The sequence below is a fragment of the Colius striatus genome, chromosome 5, assembly GCF_028858725.1.
Source record: "Colius striatus isolate bColStr4 chromosome 5, bColStr4.1.hap1, whole genome shotgun sequence".
NCBI classification, from domain to species: domain Eukaryota; kingdom Metazoa; phylum Chordata; class Aves; order Coliiformes; family Coliidae; genus Colius; species Colius striatus.
Genome location: NC_084763.1, coordinates 47,681,790 through 47,700,905, shown reverse-complemented (window position 1 = coordinate 47,700,905; position 19,116 = coordinate 47,681,790). Strand labels below are relative to the sequence as shown.

Sequence of the window (19,116 nt, the reverse complement as noted above, 5' to 3'; positions counted from 1 at the left end):
GATCAGTTTGCATAGGAATGCATACAGGTGGGTTGGAAGACCTCCCACAGAAGGAGACTCCATATCCTCCCTGGGCAGCCTGTTCCACTGTTCCATCACCCTCACAGTGAAATAGTTTTTTCTTATGTTTAAATGGAACTTTTTGTGTTCCAGCTTCATCCTATTACCCATTGTCCTGTAGCTAGATACAGTAAAAAAAAAAAAAAAGGATGCCCCAACCTCCTGATATCTACCATTTAGATATTTGTAAATATTAATGAAATGCTTCCTCAGGCTCCTCTTCTCTAGACTAAACAGCCCCAGTTCCCGCAGCTTTTCCTCATAAGGAAAGTCTTATCCAACTTCCTCAAGACTCTGCAATGTAGTCTCTTTCTTAAGAGACATATGGCCAATTTTAGAAAACTACTGCTTATTTTTGGCTTTTGCCATTGCTAGGGAGAAGCATCCTTTCTAACAGCACATCAGAGCTCATCTGGATTTTCAGATCAGTGCTTGGCAGAGACACTCAAGAATAATGCAAGATTTATTCTTCTGAAATAAACCAGTGCTCAAGAAGAGTGACACAGGGGCAATAAATATCCTATGGCCTTGGATGAACTATTAATCCAACATTTGGAGAACTTACAAATAGCAAGCATTTTATAGTAATTTTGGTAAGACTGGTGAGATGCTCCCCTCAGATGATGCTCCCAACTGGAAGAGTATTCTATTTCATTGGAAGCTGCCTGTGTTTTCAACTAGATAATTTCATTTTTCTGTTGAAAATTACTTGGAGATTGTCAATGAAAACACTATATACAACTTAAGAGATCCACAGCATAAGAGATATGCTACTTAACAAGAAATTGTTATTCATAATATGCTTATAAAAGGCAGTTTTATTTATTTTAATCACAGTAAATGGAAGAACATTAATTTGCTTATTTATCTCATAATCAATATGAACAATACTTTTAGGATTTTAAAGAAAATACCACTGTAAGCACAATACTATTAAAATTATCAAGTCAAGGCATAATAATTCCATAAAATTGTGGCCATGATTGATTTTTTAATGGACCGTTCACTTGTTCTCTGACCCCCTTAGGATTTTTGCTCCTAGCCTCTTATACATAGTAAATTCATTAAATCCAAGCTATTTCCCCAAAGTATTGCATCATTATAGAGGTATATAGTATCAAATACCAAGTAAAATAGAGCAAGTGACTGGTACTGCTAAAAACATCAAGGAGGAAAAAACCCCACAGAAAACCAAGTTAAAATAGCAGCCATTATGAATCATCACTGACAGTAATATTTTATTCTTAGTCTCCTACTAAGCATTTTGAGGGATTGTTCAGTTAATTTGCAAGAGTACTCTTCATTAATAGCATGTATCCAACATCATTATTTTACAGGATCAAAAGGGAACTCTCTGCAATCTAACTGCAAAAATATTTAGTCTCTGTGGACCAAATCAACATCTGAATTTTTCAGAAACATAAGGAAGAACCTCACACATTTGGTTGCTATTTTATTGTCTTTTATTAGTTGTACATGCCACTACCCCAAAGAATTTGCATTCGCTTATTGACATAACACAAAGAAAAGCAAATACATAGGGAAAGAGAGTAACGGGAGGAGGAGGACCCATGTTACCATAATATCAAGCTGTTAACAAAGTTCGGCCACATGCATTTTCTGCAGTTTCAGTGAACACATAAAGTTGTTTTTATGACACACGAGGAATGAGATTCCAGGAAAGATTCAAAATGGTTAGCATAACTTGATGGACAGGGATTAGGAATTTGCTCCATGCATTGGGGGCTATACAAATAATTTCATAATTCTACCTTGGTACCCAGCGTGACTATTGCAACCTCTATTACACCACCACATGGACAGCCTATACTCTCACCATTCTTACTGAGAGAGAGACAGAAAGACACAGAGACACAAAGAGAGAGAATGAAGAGAGAGAAAATGTTACTAACTCAAACCTCAAGTCTTTCTTCTTTGAATAAATGTATATGGCTGATTTTCTGGGCACCTGAGGTTACTCAGAAACCCTCTATGCTAGGCAAGCTCGCCTTGAGCAGAATGCATTAAACCAGGGATCAGTGCTGTGCACATGTGGCTAACTTTCCCCCTGCGCTCAGCTGGTTGGAGCAAAGGAAGCAGCCTTCAATGGCTCTGCACTCCTGGCATGAGTTTTTCCACAAAGTGGCTGGTCTGCCCATGCATAAATGGAAGTTGACTGCACAAACACCCTCACATGCAAAGTCACTTATTTCCTTCAGTTCCAATATTCTCCTTTAACATTTAATCTGAAGGCACATTACTCTTAAAAACAGGAACCCATTTCATGACCCTGCTTCCCTTTTGTTAAAAGGGAGAAAATAAAGCCCAATCAAACACCTAAGTAATAAACACCTAAGCAACTATGATCCATCCACCCTCTACTGTCAGAATGCATGGAGAAAGACATGAATCAATTTTTACACCAATTTATCCTAATGTATCTGTTAAACAGTAAAAAATGTCCCATAATGTCATCCAAACAGATGGTCACAAATGATAAAAGTTTCTGCAGTTTAATAAGTTTACTGCCCATCTTCATTAACTAACAAATATATACTCCCAGCCTGCCTTACCTGTAACATAAATCACTCAACCCTGAAAGAACTGAAAGCAAACAAATTTGGGTATAACTAAGGAGACTACACAAGAGTTATTGTGGCTCTGCTGTTCCAGTGAGCAATTAGAGTGAGGAAGCCATTGTTTCATAAACTTCTGTTCTTACCTCCAGAAGACCAAGGTGTATAGAGATGATGGTTAATGGGATCATTAGGACTAACTAGCCACGCCTCCTGTACCAGGACAACAAAATTTCCCTCCATAGTTCCTGCATCAATCCTCAGTTTATGGCTGAGCTATAGCACAATTTTCAGACAAACCATTCCAATTCATAGTTCACTTTCACTGCCAGATGTGTCTGAATCTATTTACCATTCGGCATTCAAACTTTGTAACCCCTAAAGTTTGTCTCCTTACTGATGTCTACTCAAAGAGGTCTTCTCTCCACACATATCCCTGAATACTAGTTAATTTATGACCTAAGCTTTACAAGATTTTGACTAAATTGATGTAAGAGATACCAGAGTCTGGGCCCCAAATGTCTAGGGCTGTAAGAGACAGGATGAAAAGTAGGTTGGAAATATTGAGAAAAGTATATGACATGTATAAATTTTTAACGTTAAGGGAAGTTGACAAGGAAAAATAGAGGTACTCACTACTCAGTTTTACAATTAGCAGTTTAATATACATCTCATTCCATAAACAGACTGCATGACACATAAATAGGCTGAACTCTAGTGACAAATATACTGGTAAGTATAATTTTTAGTTTTTTTCTTTATATATATATAGGAAAAAATCTAGATATGCGAGACTTTGAAAAAAAAATACAAAACTTACTTCATTCTATATAAATATTTGTTTCCTGAAAATCTCAATAAAATCAGTTATAGAATATATAGAGAAAACATTTCATTTCATTACTTCGGTCTCCTCAATAAGGAAAGGAGCTCCGAGTCTATAAAAAACTCTCAACACAGCCAAAGAAGCTGTTGATATTAATGTCCAAAATAAATCCAACTTTGTCTTGTTATTTAAAGTATATAAACATATCAACATTTGGGAAATTTCATCAGTGAAAATTGAACTTCAGTCATGTAATTTAAAAAACAAACTCTCTCTAACAAGGTTTAAGCAAATACTGAAGTCTACCTCTCCTGTTCTTGCTTCATTCGTATTCTCTCCTCTTCTGAAGTAAGAGCTTCCTGCACTTTTATTTTACCAGTTTTCTCACTCTTGTCATCTTTGCGATGTTTGCCAAACCTGTTAATAACACACAAAAAAAGAATCTAACTTGTGAAATGAACAAAACTGCATTTTCCTTTTCCTATGACAAAGAGAGTCCTCCAAGAAAGGCTGCTTGCAAATGAGGAAGGGAAACGTGCAAAGACCTCGGGATTTTAATTTTAGTATTTTCAAGCTACTTTTGGAGTTTTTTTGGATAAGCTTTTTAATTTCATTTTTATTTCAATTCTCTTAAAAGTTTGTAAAATTCCTCAGTAAAGATCAGAACAAGTAACAAAAAAATATAATAGGACCACATTCCTTTTTTTTTCTGCCAAGATTTTGTGCTCACTGTTCTTAAATACACAGTCAAAAATGTTTTAGAAATTACTCCACACTATCACTGCCAAAGAATGCAAAGTCAAGGTTACATTCAGCGAAGGCTTTCATGCTTGAACTGCAGGAGACACAGTGCTGTATGTTTGACAACTGCCCCGAGCACAGTACCACCCTCTGCACCTGCCCTACAAGTGCAGTTTCACCACACCGTGGACCTTATCCAAACATGGAAACTTATTCTTTTTCAGCACTGCATTTTCTTAAAACTTTATTACTCGAGACTCTTTTTCCCTGAGGGTGTTCCAGAGTTAAGTGGAGGGATGGGGCTGGCTGGGCTGTCCCAGACAGAGGGGTATGCTGCCAACCCAGTGTTTGTCTTCTTCATATCTTCTTTTTCCCTCTTCCAGCTACATTTCAAGTATTTAAAGTTTCTTCCATATTCACACATCCTACTGTTTTCTTTTAAACCTTCAGGAAGAGCACAGTTTGGCATTTAAGATACTCAGCTATTATAAGGACAAAATTGCCAGTATTTCTTAGATATTTCAGCTCTACTCTGAAAGGAATTACTTTTGTATAGAGATAACTAAATGAACAGTTAAATATAGCCCTTAATACATCTGAAGTTTAGATGACAATTTTCTATTTAAAGCAGAAGGTATAAAACACATCTATTAAACAGTATCTTATTATAATACATACCTAGAAAACATAGGATCATTTATTATACCAAAACCAGCAAAAAATTTACTTTTTCTTTTAAAAATCAAATGCTTAGGTGAGAGCAGACTGACACTTGTGGCATTTTATACTCAGGTACATATCAAAAGTGAAGTGAAAGCACTGAAACGTGTTAAGTCCAGAAATGGTACGGGGACAGGGCACCTTAAATGCTCACAAACAGTGAATTAAAACAGAGTTCTTAAAATTTTCTTATGACCCATGAATGTAAACTGTTTAAATTATTTAAAGGCCACTGGCTATAATATTTTCCCTTTGGTTTCTGTTGATTATAGTACAAAGCCATTGTGTAGGCTGAAGACATACCACACAGCGACCCTGCTGAATAATTAATTTCTGGCCACTCAGTCAAGAGATATTATTATTCTGCATAACTATGTTTATGGCTCTTAGGCAGCCTTTTAAGAAACATGACAACACAAAAATACAGTGAAAGAGCATGTACACAAACTTTAAAGTGTGTGGCTGTTCTCCACAGTTCCCAGATTGCTCCTTTCCAAAGTAATTCAGGCATCTGAAAACTAAAAGTGTAATCAACTGAAAAGGGTAAGGTAGAGGACATGATGGGATTTAGAAACACAAAATGAGACATAAAGTCAAAGTCTCTGATTTTATAATATGTTATGTATAAAACATACTTGAATTCAGTGACTAGAGACGCCAGCATGTGTCTTTTAAAACATGCACCTATTTATTAGAGAGCAGTCAAAATCATTATACAAAACATTTACATATATGACACAAGAGATTCAAATCAACTTCTGGAGTTGTACACCAGACAAACGAGGACGGTTAATTTAAAGTAGCCCTAAATCTTCTAGCCAAGAGAAGAGTTTTGGCAGAAGAACAGTGGAACTGAGCCATTTTACGCTGATAGACAGAGTGCTGGGGGTAGTGGGGGTCTGACTGACAGAATACGCAGGGCTGTGAGGAGACACATAACATATGTGGTACTGTAGCACAGTAACTCTGGGATGCCAGCATTTCCTTCCGTCTCCTGTCCTTCCTTGACCTGTTCAAAATGTCAGGCAAAGGAAAGGAACTAGAGTAGCTAGTTTATTTTTAAAAAAGAACTAGTGGTTAAAATAATAATAAAAATAGATAAAATTGAATGAGTTAGTACCCGTTAGGTTTTGGCAGCAAAACAGAATTTCTACCACCATAAAACAATTCATTGCGAGTATGAACAGAAATGTATTGAAATCAATACCTTATTAAAGAAAATAAAGCACCCAGGAAATTTCCAACAATCCTTGTAAGCAATCTAGTAAATGTCTGGTCAGGCTGCATAATTTGGGGAGAATATTTCTAATGTTAACATGTAATGTAAATCCAGCAAAAACTGATGATTTGAGTTTCCAAATCCGAGTGCCCAAGTCCAGAACACATCACACTCGTGCTGCCCTTCAACAGAAGCAGAGGTTTGTTTACCACACAGGCAGGGCCCCGGGGGCAGCAGGAGAGTTCAGTTTGCTTTGACTCATGAGCAAGCTGTGGCAACAACCCTTCTTCTCTTTCAGGGTTTTCTTCTGATCATCAGGGAGTGAATGTTCCTTCTGCCCTTGGGGACCATGCTGATAAAGTCTTCAGAAGACATCTCTGGTCATTTCAAAGGGTGGTCATATTGTTCCCACTCTGACCGGAGACTTTCCAGTGCCCATCTCTGACAAGCTCTGTGGTCATCCCAGCAGTGGACAGACTGGCAGAGAATGAACCACGGTGGTCTTGCAAAGTTGCCGTCTCTGGACTTTGTCACTCACAGAAGTGATATATCTGCCATAATCACCACTGCCTGTAACAAGTTCAGCAATGTTAACTGCACTGCCCCTACACTCAAACCTGGAATAATCAATGCCATCCTCCCCCCTCCCTGATTGTGGCACAGATAGGATCTCCTTGATACTCAAAAGTCATAGAGCTGCAGAACAGTTTGGAAACACACTGCCCTAAATGAGTCAGGCTCTGAACACGTCTACATACTTTTAGCAAGACCTCTGTACAAAAATATTTACAAGTTCAAGGTTTCTCTTTTCCATCAAGATCACAAGTCTAACAGCACCTCTGTCAAGCTTCAGCTTACAATAGTAGAAGTAACAGACAAAGGATACCCTTTCTGGGCTCCACCAAGCACTTGGGAAAGGTGTTTAGAAGAACTGCAATGGGGACACATATGTACACACACACATTTCCCTTTTATTTCTGTAGGAGCAGTCAATACTCCTCACTCCAAACATTATTCAAAGGTTTTGGTAAGATTACTCTTCCTAACGATAAGTGTGTTTGCTGTTTATTTCCATTAAATGTGTTTGGTCCGTGAAGTACAATTTATAGTCATACTGAAATCCACAGCTCAAATCAGCATCCTCTCCACCAAATTTATAACAGACATTTATAAATTATTTAACATTCATATTCAAGCCAAGTTTAACTACAGGAGAGCAACATCAGCAGTACTAAGGCACACCATTAAAGCGAGCTGTTAATACTCCCTCAGCTGTACTGTGATGATTACACTGATGTCAAGCTATTCAAAATCACCAGTCCTTCTGATTTCCTCAGGTAGATGTTTCCTACCCTAAGTCATGAATATTAAGTAAAACAGGACACTTAGAAATAAAAATAAGAGTATTGAGACCACTGAAATTCAAGCAGTCTATGCAATATCCTTTCAAAACAAATGCACATGCCACAGCTGCTATGCACTGCCTTCACAGACAATGAAGAAGCTCTTCCCTGCTTGTCTCCAGTGGCCCTTGTGTAGTTGTGAGAGTCAAAAGAAGTAAAGCGTAGGGCAAGTCCCCAGAAGTACTTCTGCTATTTAAAACACCCCAATTACTCACTGGCATTTGCTTTCTTCTTTACTGCTAAGGTACTCAAAAGGAAGAGAAGATGGAATTAGAATGTATGTCCCATATATGACCCACGGCAAATTTGGAACCACGCTGTTTCTTCCATAATGCATATCTTGAATGTCCTGGCACTCCCTCATGATAACCTCCCCCACTGAAGCAACTGCTTACTTAACGATAACAACCTAAGGCTGGAAACTCCCAAAGAGCAATCCTTAACAATATCTTCCTTGTAAAATAGCAATCATCAGCCATTTGTCCTGTGTCAGACTTTTTTTTCCTAGACTTTTTAAGGACATGGCCTTAAGGATACTGCCAAGTGATTTGATCCCAGCCCTTGCTGCTCACTTCACAGATGCAGGAACAGTTCTCTGCTGTACACAGCTGGTTAGCAAGTGCCTGAAGCACCTGGAGATTTTCAGGCACTTGTGTGAACCTGTGACAGTCTCATTCTCATTGCTGTGAGGCTGGCTGCTGGGCTACTCCTTGCAGTTCTTACAAATGCAAATGAAATAACAACTTTCCTTTTGAAGCAGACATGAGAACACGGCTCATGATCTGTGCACAGCAAAGCTCTTTCCATTAGTGAAATGGAGGACAGCATTTAAAAACAAAGGTAAAGATTACTGTTGGAATTAAAAAACCAAAACGGTGCAGAAAAGGAGCATCTGTGACACTGATGTTCAGACAGTCTCAGGAATCTAATTCCAAGCTCTTGTCATTTGCTAAGTTCAGTGCCAACAATTTGACTGTGAGCTATAAAAGCCCTACCTAAATCAGTGCACAAAATACCAATGCACAGACACAAGCTACTGAAGTGCAGCAAAACTGCATATGCTACTGCCTCACAAAGATAACACAGTCATGATGAAAAGAGTTTGGATGCTAAAGCCTGAGCTACACCAGATACTGTGGAGCATCTGCAGCCATAGCAGCACAACTTTGACCTGTGGAAACCACCTTCCTCAGTTTGAATTCTTAGAAGCTGAGCACAGAATATTATTACTCATGGTGGAAAATAAAGAGCAAAAGACAAGTGGACATTTCCCTCCAAATCCCAAATAATAATAAAAAACCACCTTGTTGTTCATAAACGTATTCTTTCATAGACATAGCTTCACACTACTTTGAGGACACATACTGTGTGGTTACAGAATAATCTCTTTATAACAGTAACAACATCTATAAATACAGGAACACTGTCTCATAGCTAGTTTATTCAGTTGCTGTCTCATCCAAACCTTACTAGAAAAAATATAGCTAAAAACTAGTTTCATTTCATTTTGTAACTGCATAAGCAAAAGCTTCAGGAAAAAAAACCCCTTATATGACTAATTGAAATACAGGTTGTAAATTAAAAATACCCTGTCTATCCAAGAGTGTGAGAAATTGATGAAAGAGAGCAGCTGAAATCTTGTTCACTCTAATTGCCAAGATACTCCAGGGTTCTACTTAATTTATAGCTTCTTAATTCTCCTTTTAGATTAAGGGTTAGAGAAAGTTTCAAGATAAGTGTAAATGCTCAAAGTCATATTCACAGATCCACAAAATTAATCCTCAAATTCTCCCAACAATAGCAATCACAGTAAGTGAAGAAATTAAAAAATGTAAGAGGACCATTTTTTAAGAGCGGGATCTCTAGAGTATAACAGCCAAGACACATGGGAGGAAAGGACCATCCTCAGACCCTGTGATATTAGTTTGCCGCATTATTATTAACAAAAAGATCAGAACACGGATCTATATGTCAGAAGCTTGATCCTCAAATAGGAAATCCCATGAACTCTGGATAATCTAATCAAACTAAAATGCATACCCAACCTCTCTGTCAGTCTCCAGCTGACTTACTTTCAAGCTTACTTGCCTGAATGGCTGTCACCAACTAGGAGGTGGCCTAATGCAAAGTCTATCGCACTCAATAGCAGCACTGACTAGGAAGTGCCTTCAGTGGCTTTAGGCCAATGCATCAGAGCAGCTAAACAGTATGAGATTCAACAGAGCAGACACTGTAGCAGAACATTTAAAGAACAAGCTCAAGCTACAACATGATGCCATATATATATGTAACATAAACATATATAAAATACACTTGTAGACATGGAGACCATGCATATGATTTTGCATCAACAAATACATGTACAGAACAGATGAAGAAAGGATGTATAAGTGGTGGCAACAGAAATTCTACATTTACAACTTATCTCAAAAAAAGCTTTAGTTTAAAAGAATATCCTTGATATAACAAAAATAACATACATGTAATCTGCTAAATGGATTTTACTCTGATGTGTAACTGATGAGATCACTGTCTTCTGCCAAATCATCCACATATTTCATTAGAATAAAGAGCTACAGAAGAAACATGCATTAGTTGATTAATGAAAAAACACAGAAATTGATTGAGACAGAAGTTCAGTAGCATTATGTTCCTTAATAGAAAAAAGACTATCATTAAAAATTAACAAATGTTAAGTGTCTCAAGCTATTCTGTCAGTGCTCTCTGTCTTCAGGGCATGCTCTTTTCCCTACAGTAGCAAACAGTATTCACATACACACCCTAACACTATTGAAAGGATTTTGCAATGATTTCTGAAATCTTTCTCATCCTGCTGTATCAGCAAAATATTAAGATTTATATTGCAAAATATTATTGTGACACACAAAAACATTCTGTTGCTAAACAACATATTTAAGAAACATAAACAAGGATTCAACATACCACACAAAAAAAAATCACCCTGGTTAGTGATGACTTGAGGGTTTACAAGCCTTTCTTTCAAAGCAAAATTGTGCAAGTGCTATTTTAAAAATTATGCTTGTGAGTGCAGTCGTTTATATATTTGCAATGGCTTTCTAGAAATAGACAGTTATCACATCTAATCAAATTAGTAGATCAAATTCGACTTCTTAGGAGTGAGTGGAATGACTGCTAGAGTAACTCAAGAGATGATACAGAGGCACTGATGTACAGGCAGCAGGAGCAAGGCATTTTGATGTAGGATCTTGCAGGCATAGTTAAAACGAGTATTTGTTCATTTTCCATGGGTTTCCTTGCCTATGTTCAAATTAATAAAGCAGCAATCCTTCTGGTGCAACACTCAGCAGAAGATCCCTGCCAGAAGGGTTCCTGGAAAACTCTGCTGCCCCAAGTCAAGACAGGTGAATTTGAAAAGGACACCAGTAACTCATAGAATCATAGAATGGTAGGGGTTGGAAGGGACCTTTAGAGATCACCTAGTCCAACCCCCCTGTAGAAGCAGGTTCACCTAGATCAGGTCATGAAGATGAAGAATACCTCTGAAAAGATATACTTGTGCCTCTTCAGAGCAAGGAAGTTTGCCTTTAAATAATAAAATCACGTGTTCAGCCATGAACACAGAAATTTAAAGCAGAACTGAAGTGGTTTTAACTCCAAATGACTAGTCCCCTATGAAGCTATCATAGGATTGTTTGGTTGGAAAAGACCTTTAAGATCACCAAGTCCAACTGCTAACCTAACACTGCCAAACCCACCACTAAACTGTGTCCCTCAGCACTTCATTTACACAGCTTTTAAATATCTCCAGGCATGGTGACTCCGCTACCTCCATGGGGTTGACAACCTATGCATGAATACTGTAAAGTACATGAAGGTCTTCTATGTTATATTAACACATTTTCTCCCAAGAGCCTCTGCCTCACTTTCCAAACAGTAAAAACTATTTTCCAGCAACATTTATGAGGAGATTCTAGCACGTGTCACCAAATAAAGTCTACTAAAAAATAGCCAGGTCAGCAAATAAGTTGTGGCACTTCATGTGCAACATCACTGGTGATTCTCACAACAACTTCCTGGAAAGAAGTGGAAACAACATATGGGATTAGTAACCGTTTCCAGCCACTGAAGCTTAATCTGCCTGTCTTTCTGAGTCAGTAGCCCAACTTCACAGAAAATGGGTATGATGCCAAACCAAGAGACATGTCATGAGGTTTCATTCAATTATTTTCATAAACAGTTTTGATAACATTTCCTGAAAGGCATGACACAACAGGCAGAATATTATTCACACCAAGCCGCTCTCTTTTCACAACTTAAGCATTTGTAATATTTACTTCCAGCATAAAATGGTGGAACTTTTAAAAACATATTTCTTTAACGGAGAGACCATCTGTTTGCAAATTTCTAAACAGAAGATAATCTTCTTGCATTGCTACGCATGATTGCCTAAAGCTAGCTGGAGCCATTGACAGCTCTAATAAATAAATAAATAAATTCATAAATAAATAAATAAGTCGCAAAAAGTAAGAAAAAACCTAACTAGTAAGTCAAACTACTGAAGTTTAAAAACGGGCTGAGGAGGTCAAAGGAAGTGAGGATAATTTTACAATGACAATATTGGAAAAGCAGCAGCAAGTCAGCAAACAGACAACAGTAAGCAATACCACAATGTATTTAAAGTCACCATAAATAACCCATTTTCATGGTGGTCAGCCAAAACCTGTTAAACTGTGGATTGTGGCATCCCTGAAGGAATCGGAAATGAAAAACAAAGCTTCTGCTTAGATACAGCTGTGTTAGCAATCAACAATGATGGGCACAACCACAGAGGCAGTGCATGACATTTTAATGGACATTGCATAACATTCTAAGTATTTTAAAGTTTGCTTCTGTGGCAAAAACTCTTTAGTGTTGTGTATCTATTAAAAAAAAGAGAGTGGTTATTTACCACAAAGTTACTTGGCCCAAGATTAAATTTGACACGCTAAGCATGTGCTATCGTTCACTGAAGAAATGAATTCATACATGTGACACAGAGAAGCTAATTCAGTCTTTTAATAGATAATATAATCCTAATGGACAACATATCCTTTCATTTTGGTCATTTAAAATACTTACAAATGCTCCTGTCACTCTCTCAGGGCCAAATTTGCCCATCAAGAGTGCAGTGCCCTGTTAGGTAATTCACTACTGGCTGATAAGATGTTAAAGAGTAATTGAAAAGCAGGAAATACCAATTGCAAAAAAAAGAAAAAAAAGAACAGTCTCCCACAAAAGTTAAAGTGAAAGCCTCCAGTGTGTCAATTCATCTTTCAGAAACTACATACATACATAAGAGCAGACATAAACCCCTCTACTTCACAATACGTAACACCATGCACTGGGACTAGAAAAAATCCCAAATTCTAAGCATCAACAGCAGCCTACTATTAACAAGTGCATGACTATCTAAAGTACAATGTAGTTTATTCTTCTATAACGTAAGCAATTTTTCTGAGTCGGAGTAAAACACCCCCCTGCACCTGACAACTGCTGCCCTGCAACCACACACTGAGATGGGACACTTCCGTTGTTGCCTTTGTCACACACCACCGTTCAGTTTAAAAATTGTGGACCATTTTGAGCACTACTAATACAACATTGTATGCCTTTAATTACCAGTGTCCACTAGGAGCACTGGGAGAGAGTGCTTAAACCATAGTTACTCTTCAGCGCGTTCTCTCCGTAACCATACTTCTAATTCCTGCTATGTTCATTTTAATGCATTATTGTTTCAAAATACAATGCTTCAAAATTGCAAATTACATCTGGCTCAAGGGCTGATTATGAGAAATACTACCACTTCTGCCTCTGCGTGAATAACTCTGATAATAATGAGAGATTGATTGAGCTCCAAGAAGTCCAAATGATGAGAAGGGTCAATTTGAACATTTCTATTAGCTTCTTTTGTTAAATCTAACACTTTGCCAGGCCAGAGACAAATACTGCATCTGGTTACCATGATTTTTTTCCAGCCCTACAGAAGTACAATTTAGAAAATGGGTACTGGTCTAAAGGCAGACCTTATAAGAAATGCTAATGAAATGTAAAAACCCACCCATTTTACTGGCACTCAAAGAGACGAGTTAAAAAAAAAAAAAAGAAAGAAAGAAAAAGAAAAGTTGCAAGGGAAACTTGCTTCTACACTTTCCTGGCAGAAAAGAAAAAAACACCCTCAGTAATATGAAGAGTCGTCATAACTCCATTTTGCAACTGAAATGCTTGCTTGCATACACATGAGCGTGACTTGCCTTATGTAAACATACTACAACCAAATCACTAAAGACACTAGGTAAAGCACATGCAACAAGCAGAGAAATTAGGACACAAGTGTAACACACCAGCTAGTTAGACCAGGAAATTGCAGTCTCGTTATTCCAACAACTTAGTCTTGCAGCCTTGCAATTACACTGTGTAAAATCAGCAAAGGTTAACACAGATGCTCAAAAAGTTAATCAAACCACTGGCAGTTCATCTGGAACCTTACAAAGACTAAAACTTCCCTACAGATCTCATTACCTAGAAATGTTAATAAGTCAGTCAGCACTTTTTCTGTCAATTACTAAAAATCTTTGTTGATACACATTTCCTACAAAATAACCTCTCTGGCGTAAATTAAGCAAGAGGTGATGTCTCTATATCTTTATCCTGATTCATGTATTTGCACTTATAGGAGTTAGGGAAGGCACAGAGGATTTCCAGCAGAGGACAAGAGACAACATTGTGGAATTTGTGGGATAAGTGTAACCAAAATTTCCTTAAAACCTAGACAAGTGTGCAGTTGCCACCGTTTTCTCAGAGGATGCCTACAGCAATTCCCCTAGCTGAGCTACAGTTTAAGGTCTCCTGTTTCATTCAGGGTTCCATAGTGACACCTAAGTGCTCTTGGGGAGAAAAAAAACCCCTTTTATTATAGAAACAAATAAATAATACCAATGGGATGTTTTTACAAAGTTCTCTAGAGCACAACTCAATTAAGGAACACTGAATGCCCCCAAATCTATATAGACATAAAAAACAGATGGCAAAAATTAACAGATTATTTTGAAAGTTTCCTACAAAGACTGTGGCTGTGGCTCAGGACTTAGCCAAGGCTCTGGTTAGTATACATCAACATGCCACTGTTGGCTTTCACACCTCTGTCTGTTCTATCAGCTAATATTCTGCCCTGCGGCATGAAAACTTAGTTTACATATGCAGCAACTTCTGGGTGGAAAACTAAGAGCGAGACTTTGCACTGCAGCAGCACCGCCGGAACAAACCATCTCTGGAGCGGATGCGAGAAGGCTCAGGTGGCTCATGGCTGGGAAGTCGGTTTGGCAGCGAGTCCCCGCAGCAGCTGGTGCAGGGGTTTGCCCAGAGCTACCTGGAGCCCTGGAGACGCCAGGCATCCTGTAGCTGCCAGTACTCTGAGACGGAGCTGTCTTGATGGTAACTGCAGTTGAAATAACTATATCAATTGTGATTTACACCACTAATTATTTCAGGACCAAGCTGGGAGCAGAGATTTATTTCAGATTGAAAAGGTGTATGAATTAAGGTTTCATGGGACTAATTACAGGCAAGAGATGTGTGGGGTGGCATTTTTTTTGGTTCTGCACACCATACAAATAAGCTGCTAGCACAGAAGATCTCAGACCTTAACCAATCCCTTACACAGGGACATTTTTGTTCTCATTCGTACACATTCAGACATAATAAGAAGTGACTGACTGAGCCTATATTTATTTAGAAAGCCAGACACATGATGTTTAAAATAAATCCAGTCTTTACATCAAAGATATCCACCTCCTGAGACCTTCATCTCCAAATGATATCAGCTCTGCTCATGCTCAGTGCTGCACACAGTACATAGCAATCATCACTGTCATCTTAATATTTCTTCTGAATATACAGCCTAAAATAAATCTTTCCCAAAAAATACTGATGAAAACAGTACTGGAGTCCTCACATTTTATTTATCTTACACAAGCAGCTTTCTTTCTTTTGCAGTTATAAAAGGCAAACAGAATTAGCAAGTAGCTCCACAAATTATGTCAGGACTCCTAACAATTGCAGACGATAATACTTTTGGTATCATTACCAGTTCAGTAACATCAGAGAAAAGAAATACTTTAATTGTCACACTACATCTGAAACTTCTCCTTGTGGCATCACGCCATGCTCTGAATTTCAGGATTTTAGCACTATGGGTTAAAGACAAAGATAGCATCTATAATAACATTGTGAAATCTTTGAGATTTATTGGTGGTATGTTGCTGTTGAAATGTGTAACAGCAATTCAGCTTGCATTTTAAACAGTGCCGGCACACCTGGTGTTGAATATGCTAGAAGCACTTGCAATAGGTATAAAAATATACTACTCTCATTATTGAAGTGCTCAAAAATGCTGATATAGCTAAGATTCTGGATGCATTTTTGTTATTAAAACCTCTTTTTGAGAACTTTGTTTCCACAAACTTTGTTTCTGATTAGACATTTTCTTACTAAGTACTACCTGTAACAGCATAGCAGAAAAAAGGAAATCTACATACATTTCCAGTCATCCATTCACCATCCATCCACCTTCAAACTAAACTCAACAGCAGCATCTGGAAGCTATAGATAGCATGTGGTTTTGGCATACAAATATTTTGCATTTCTACAACACAGGAAACGCCACAGGACATCAAAGCCCTTGCAGACACTAGCATAGACAAGGTACTATCCCGCTCTTTACATGAGGAAACAATTCCTCTTAGAAGCTTCAGCAACTTTGCCAAACTCCAGATTTCTGTCTTGCAAGTACAAATAAGGACTAATTCTGCAGATTCCATTGACAAAGTCAGGTCTATGAAGTGAATATATCTACTGAACTAGAGAACTGCTAGAGAATTTCTCTACCAATATAGCATTACTAACATGCTTTCAATGTATAATATAGACCCTTTAAATCAGTAGTCTGCTGTTACATTTGTTAAAAATAGTTCCATGAAACCATACTGTGTTCTTGGGAACTAGGAGCTATAAGGCTGATATCAAAAAAGTCTTGAAAAGAAAGTATTAACATTTGTAGAAACTATGAATTTATCTTCTGCAGAAGCAAACATTTCAAAATTTACTGTTAATCACATCATTTGCTAGCTCAAACATACACTGTTAAACGAGTTCATGGAAGTGAATGCATTCCAGCAGGGTCTATTTTACAAACATCTACAGGCTTTCTGTGCACTCCAGCTTATTGTAAGTTTGCATAGAAGCCATAAAAGTTAATATGCAGTGGAACACTGCATTAACTACTGAAACGTTATTGCACATCAAAAAGGTTTACTGCTACTTTGCAAACATGCTTACCTGAGTGCCATAAAATACTGACATAATGAGTCAGATCTACCGCAGTGCATCGCAATCAGGTCTTCGCACTTGTAATGCAAAAGCAGCTCCTCAATACAGAACTTATTCTAAATAATCCCCAAAAGACCTGATCTGCCCAAAACAGAAAATACACATGCTGTATTTTGTACTTGAGTCCAAAGGTACTATTCTCAAGAAATCTTTGAGCTGCAGATGATTGAAAGTCTGGAAGAGAGACCTGGGAAGAACTGCTACTCAGTTCTGATAGCTCCCACAGCCCTTGAGAGCTACTACTGACCACTTTCACAGACAAAGCGCTGGGGTGCACCTGTTTACTGGGAACTTCTTCCTAACACTTAGCTTCCAATGAGTAGCTCACAGTCACCAATGCATGCTTAGCTGCCTTATTTCCTGAGTGTTCAAGGAACTGTGGGGGCAGTTATCCCCAGAGCGTAATCACATATTAAAAAAAATCCTTTAAAAATTAAAATGTTTGGATTACAATCTTACATCCAAATGTTTTTGCTTCGTGAAAAGGATAAGTACATGCTGATTGAGTCACATTTTTTTGTACTAGTGATTATTCAGTGTATCTTATCTCCTCTTACCAAGGACAAATACTTTTCACTAGGAGAGCAGTTAAGCACTGTGACAGGCTGCTGAGAGGCTGCTGAGTCTCCATCCTTGGAGATATTTGAAACTCAACTGGGCATGACACTCAGCAAGCTGATGAAACCTTGAAGCTGGACTGCTGTGAGCAAGAGTTGAACCAAGCAGAGATCCCTTCCTGCCTGAATCACTCTAGAAGTGTAGTATTTTCAGTACCTCTTCAGTTCCTCTTATTTCTATTTTTTTTTCTTCTCCAAAAGAAGTCACGAAGAGATTCAAAGTCAGGTAAATACTACTTGCATAACCTGTTGGAATTGTGTTTCTAATATTTCTTTCTCTCTTTTCCACAAAAGTTTTATTGCTTTATTTTTCCCCAAAACAACAACTTAGAAGCCTAAATAAACCCTCTGAATATCTTACACCCACTATTTTCTTCCTACATTCATGGAAATGCTGTGGCTCACAGACAATTTCTATTCTAGTATACTCTATTCCAGAAACCATACTAGCTTTAACTCATTTTGCCATTTTCACTGAAGTATTTTATGACTCTGTCTCTGGCAACTATTTCCCTGCGATCAGTAGGACATGTAGAAATCCTAACAGGAGGCATAAGTCTGCCAACGTAGCGTGAGTACAGATCGTTGCTTGCGGGAAGTGAAATGCGGTAGTAAGTTGGAGTTTTGCATTTAGGAAAGAATCACTTGTCCTGCAGCTGCCAACTTAAGTACCTGAAGTAACTATGATTTAATAACCAATGTCATCTTCAGCTATAAAAATATATTAAGTTGCATTAATTTTCATCTAGGACAACATTCCTATTCCTGTTTCTAAAAGGAAATTTTCAAACAAGCTTCCGCTTTATAAACGTTATCTGCAGCATCTGTAAGCATGTACCAATGTACAGGTGCTATCTGTAGCAACTTAAATCTCCAAAGAACATTTCCAACAGATAATGAAACAAATGTCATTAATAGAGCTTTTCATCTAACAGATCCTTCACGTCTCAAGACAGTATTTATTCACCATATTTTGTTCAGGACTAGTACACTGCCTAGTAAGTCTTCAATTATCACATCAGGTGGAGGAAAAAACCCTATTTCTACATGAGCTAAAACCGAAATTGACTTTGAATCTCAGAACTGTCAACAAATTCTTTGAAAAGGCTTGCTTTGCAGAGATTATAAAGTAGGTGTCATCCTTGACACTTGCGTTCTATATTCATCCAGCAGGCCTGGAGGAGAAGCGCCGCAGAACGCCGGGCAGGATGGCGGAGGGCTCAGCTGTCATCCCGCCTGCTTCCCTCTCTTGCTTTGCAGGCAGAGACGGTGCTGTAGGTGTCAAAGGTTCTCTATTTAAACTCACTGACAAGCAAAAGAAGAATACTGGGAGAATATGTTAGCAGCCACTGTGAACTCATCTCTAGTAACAGGTCATCCTGACACATTTCTGGATGTTAGAAACAAAATCCCTGATTCTATTGAAATGAAAAAAAAAAAGCAAACCAACAAACTCGTATGATATACCCCCTTCAGATTTACAAGTTCAGGATTTACTCTGGGAAAATCGAGTGTTAAGAGTACATAGAGCAAAGCCCTGCTTTCTGTC

The 19,116-nt window shown here is 38.0% G+C and overlaps 1 protein-coding gene across 12 annotated transcripts in view; it reads right to left on the bottom strand.

Moving 5' to 3' along the window:
- Positions 1-19,116, bottom strand: part of PARD3 (par-3 family cell polarity regulator) — a 453,311-nt gene that overhangs the window by 113,007 nt on the left and 321,188 nt on the right. For 7 of the 12 annotated variants that reach the window (XM_061996551.1, XM_061996554.1, XM_061996552.1 and 4 more), the window contains one exon: positions 3,769-3,879. The exons of 4 other annotated variants lie outside the window; for them this stretch is intronic. In XM_061996551.1, the coding sequence (XP_061852535.1) occupies positions 3,769-3,879 (111 nt within the window). Of the gene's footprint in view, positions 1-3,768; positions 3,880-6,591; positions 6,713-19,116 lie in introns of those variants that run through there. One more of the 12 variants, XM_061996560.1, reaches the window with a different exon arrangement.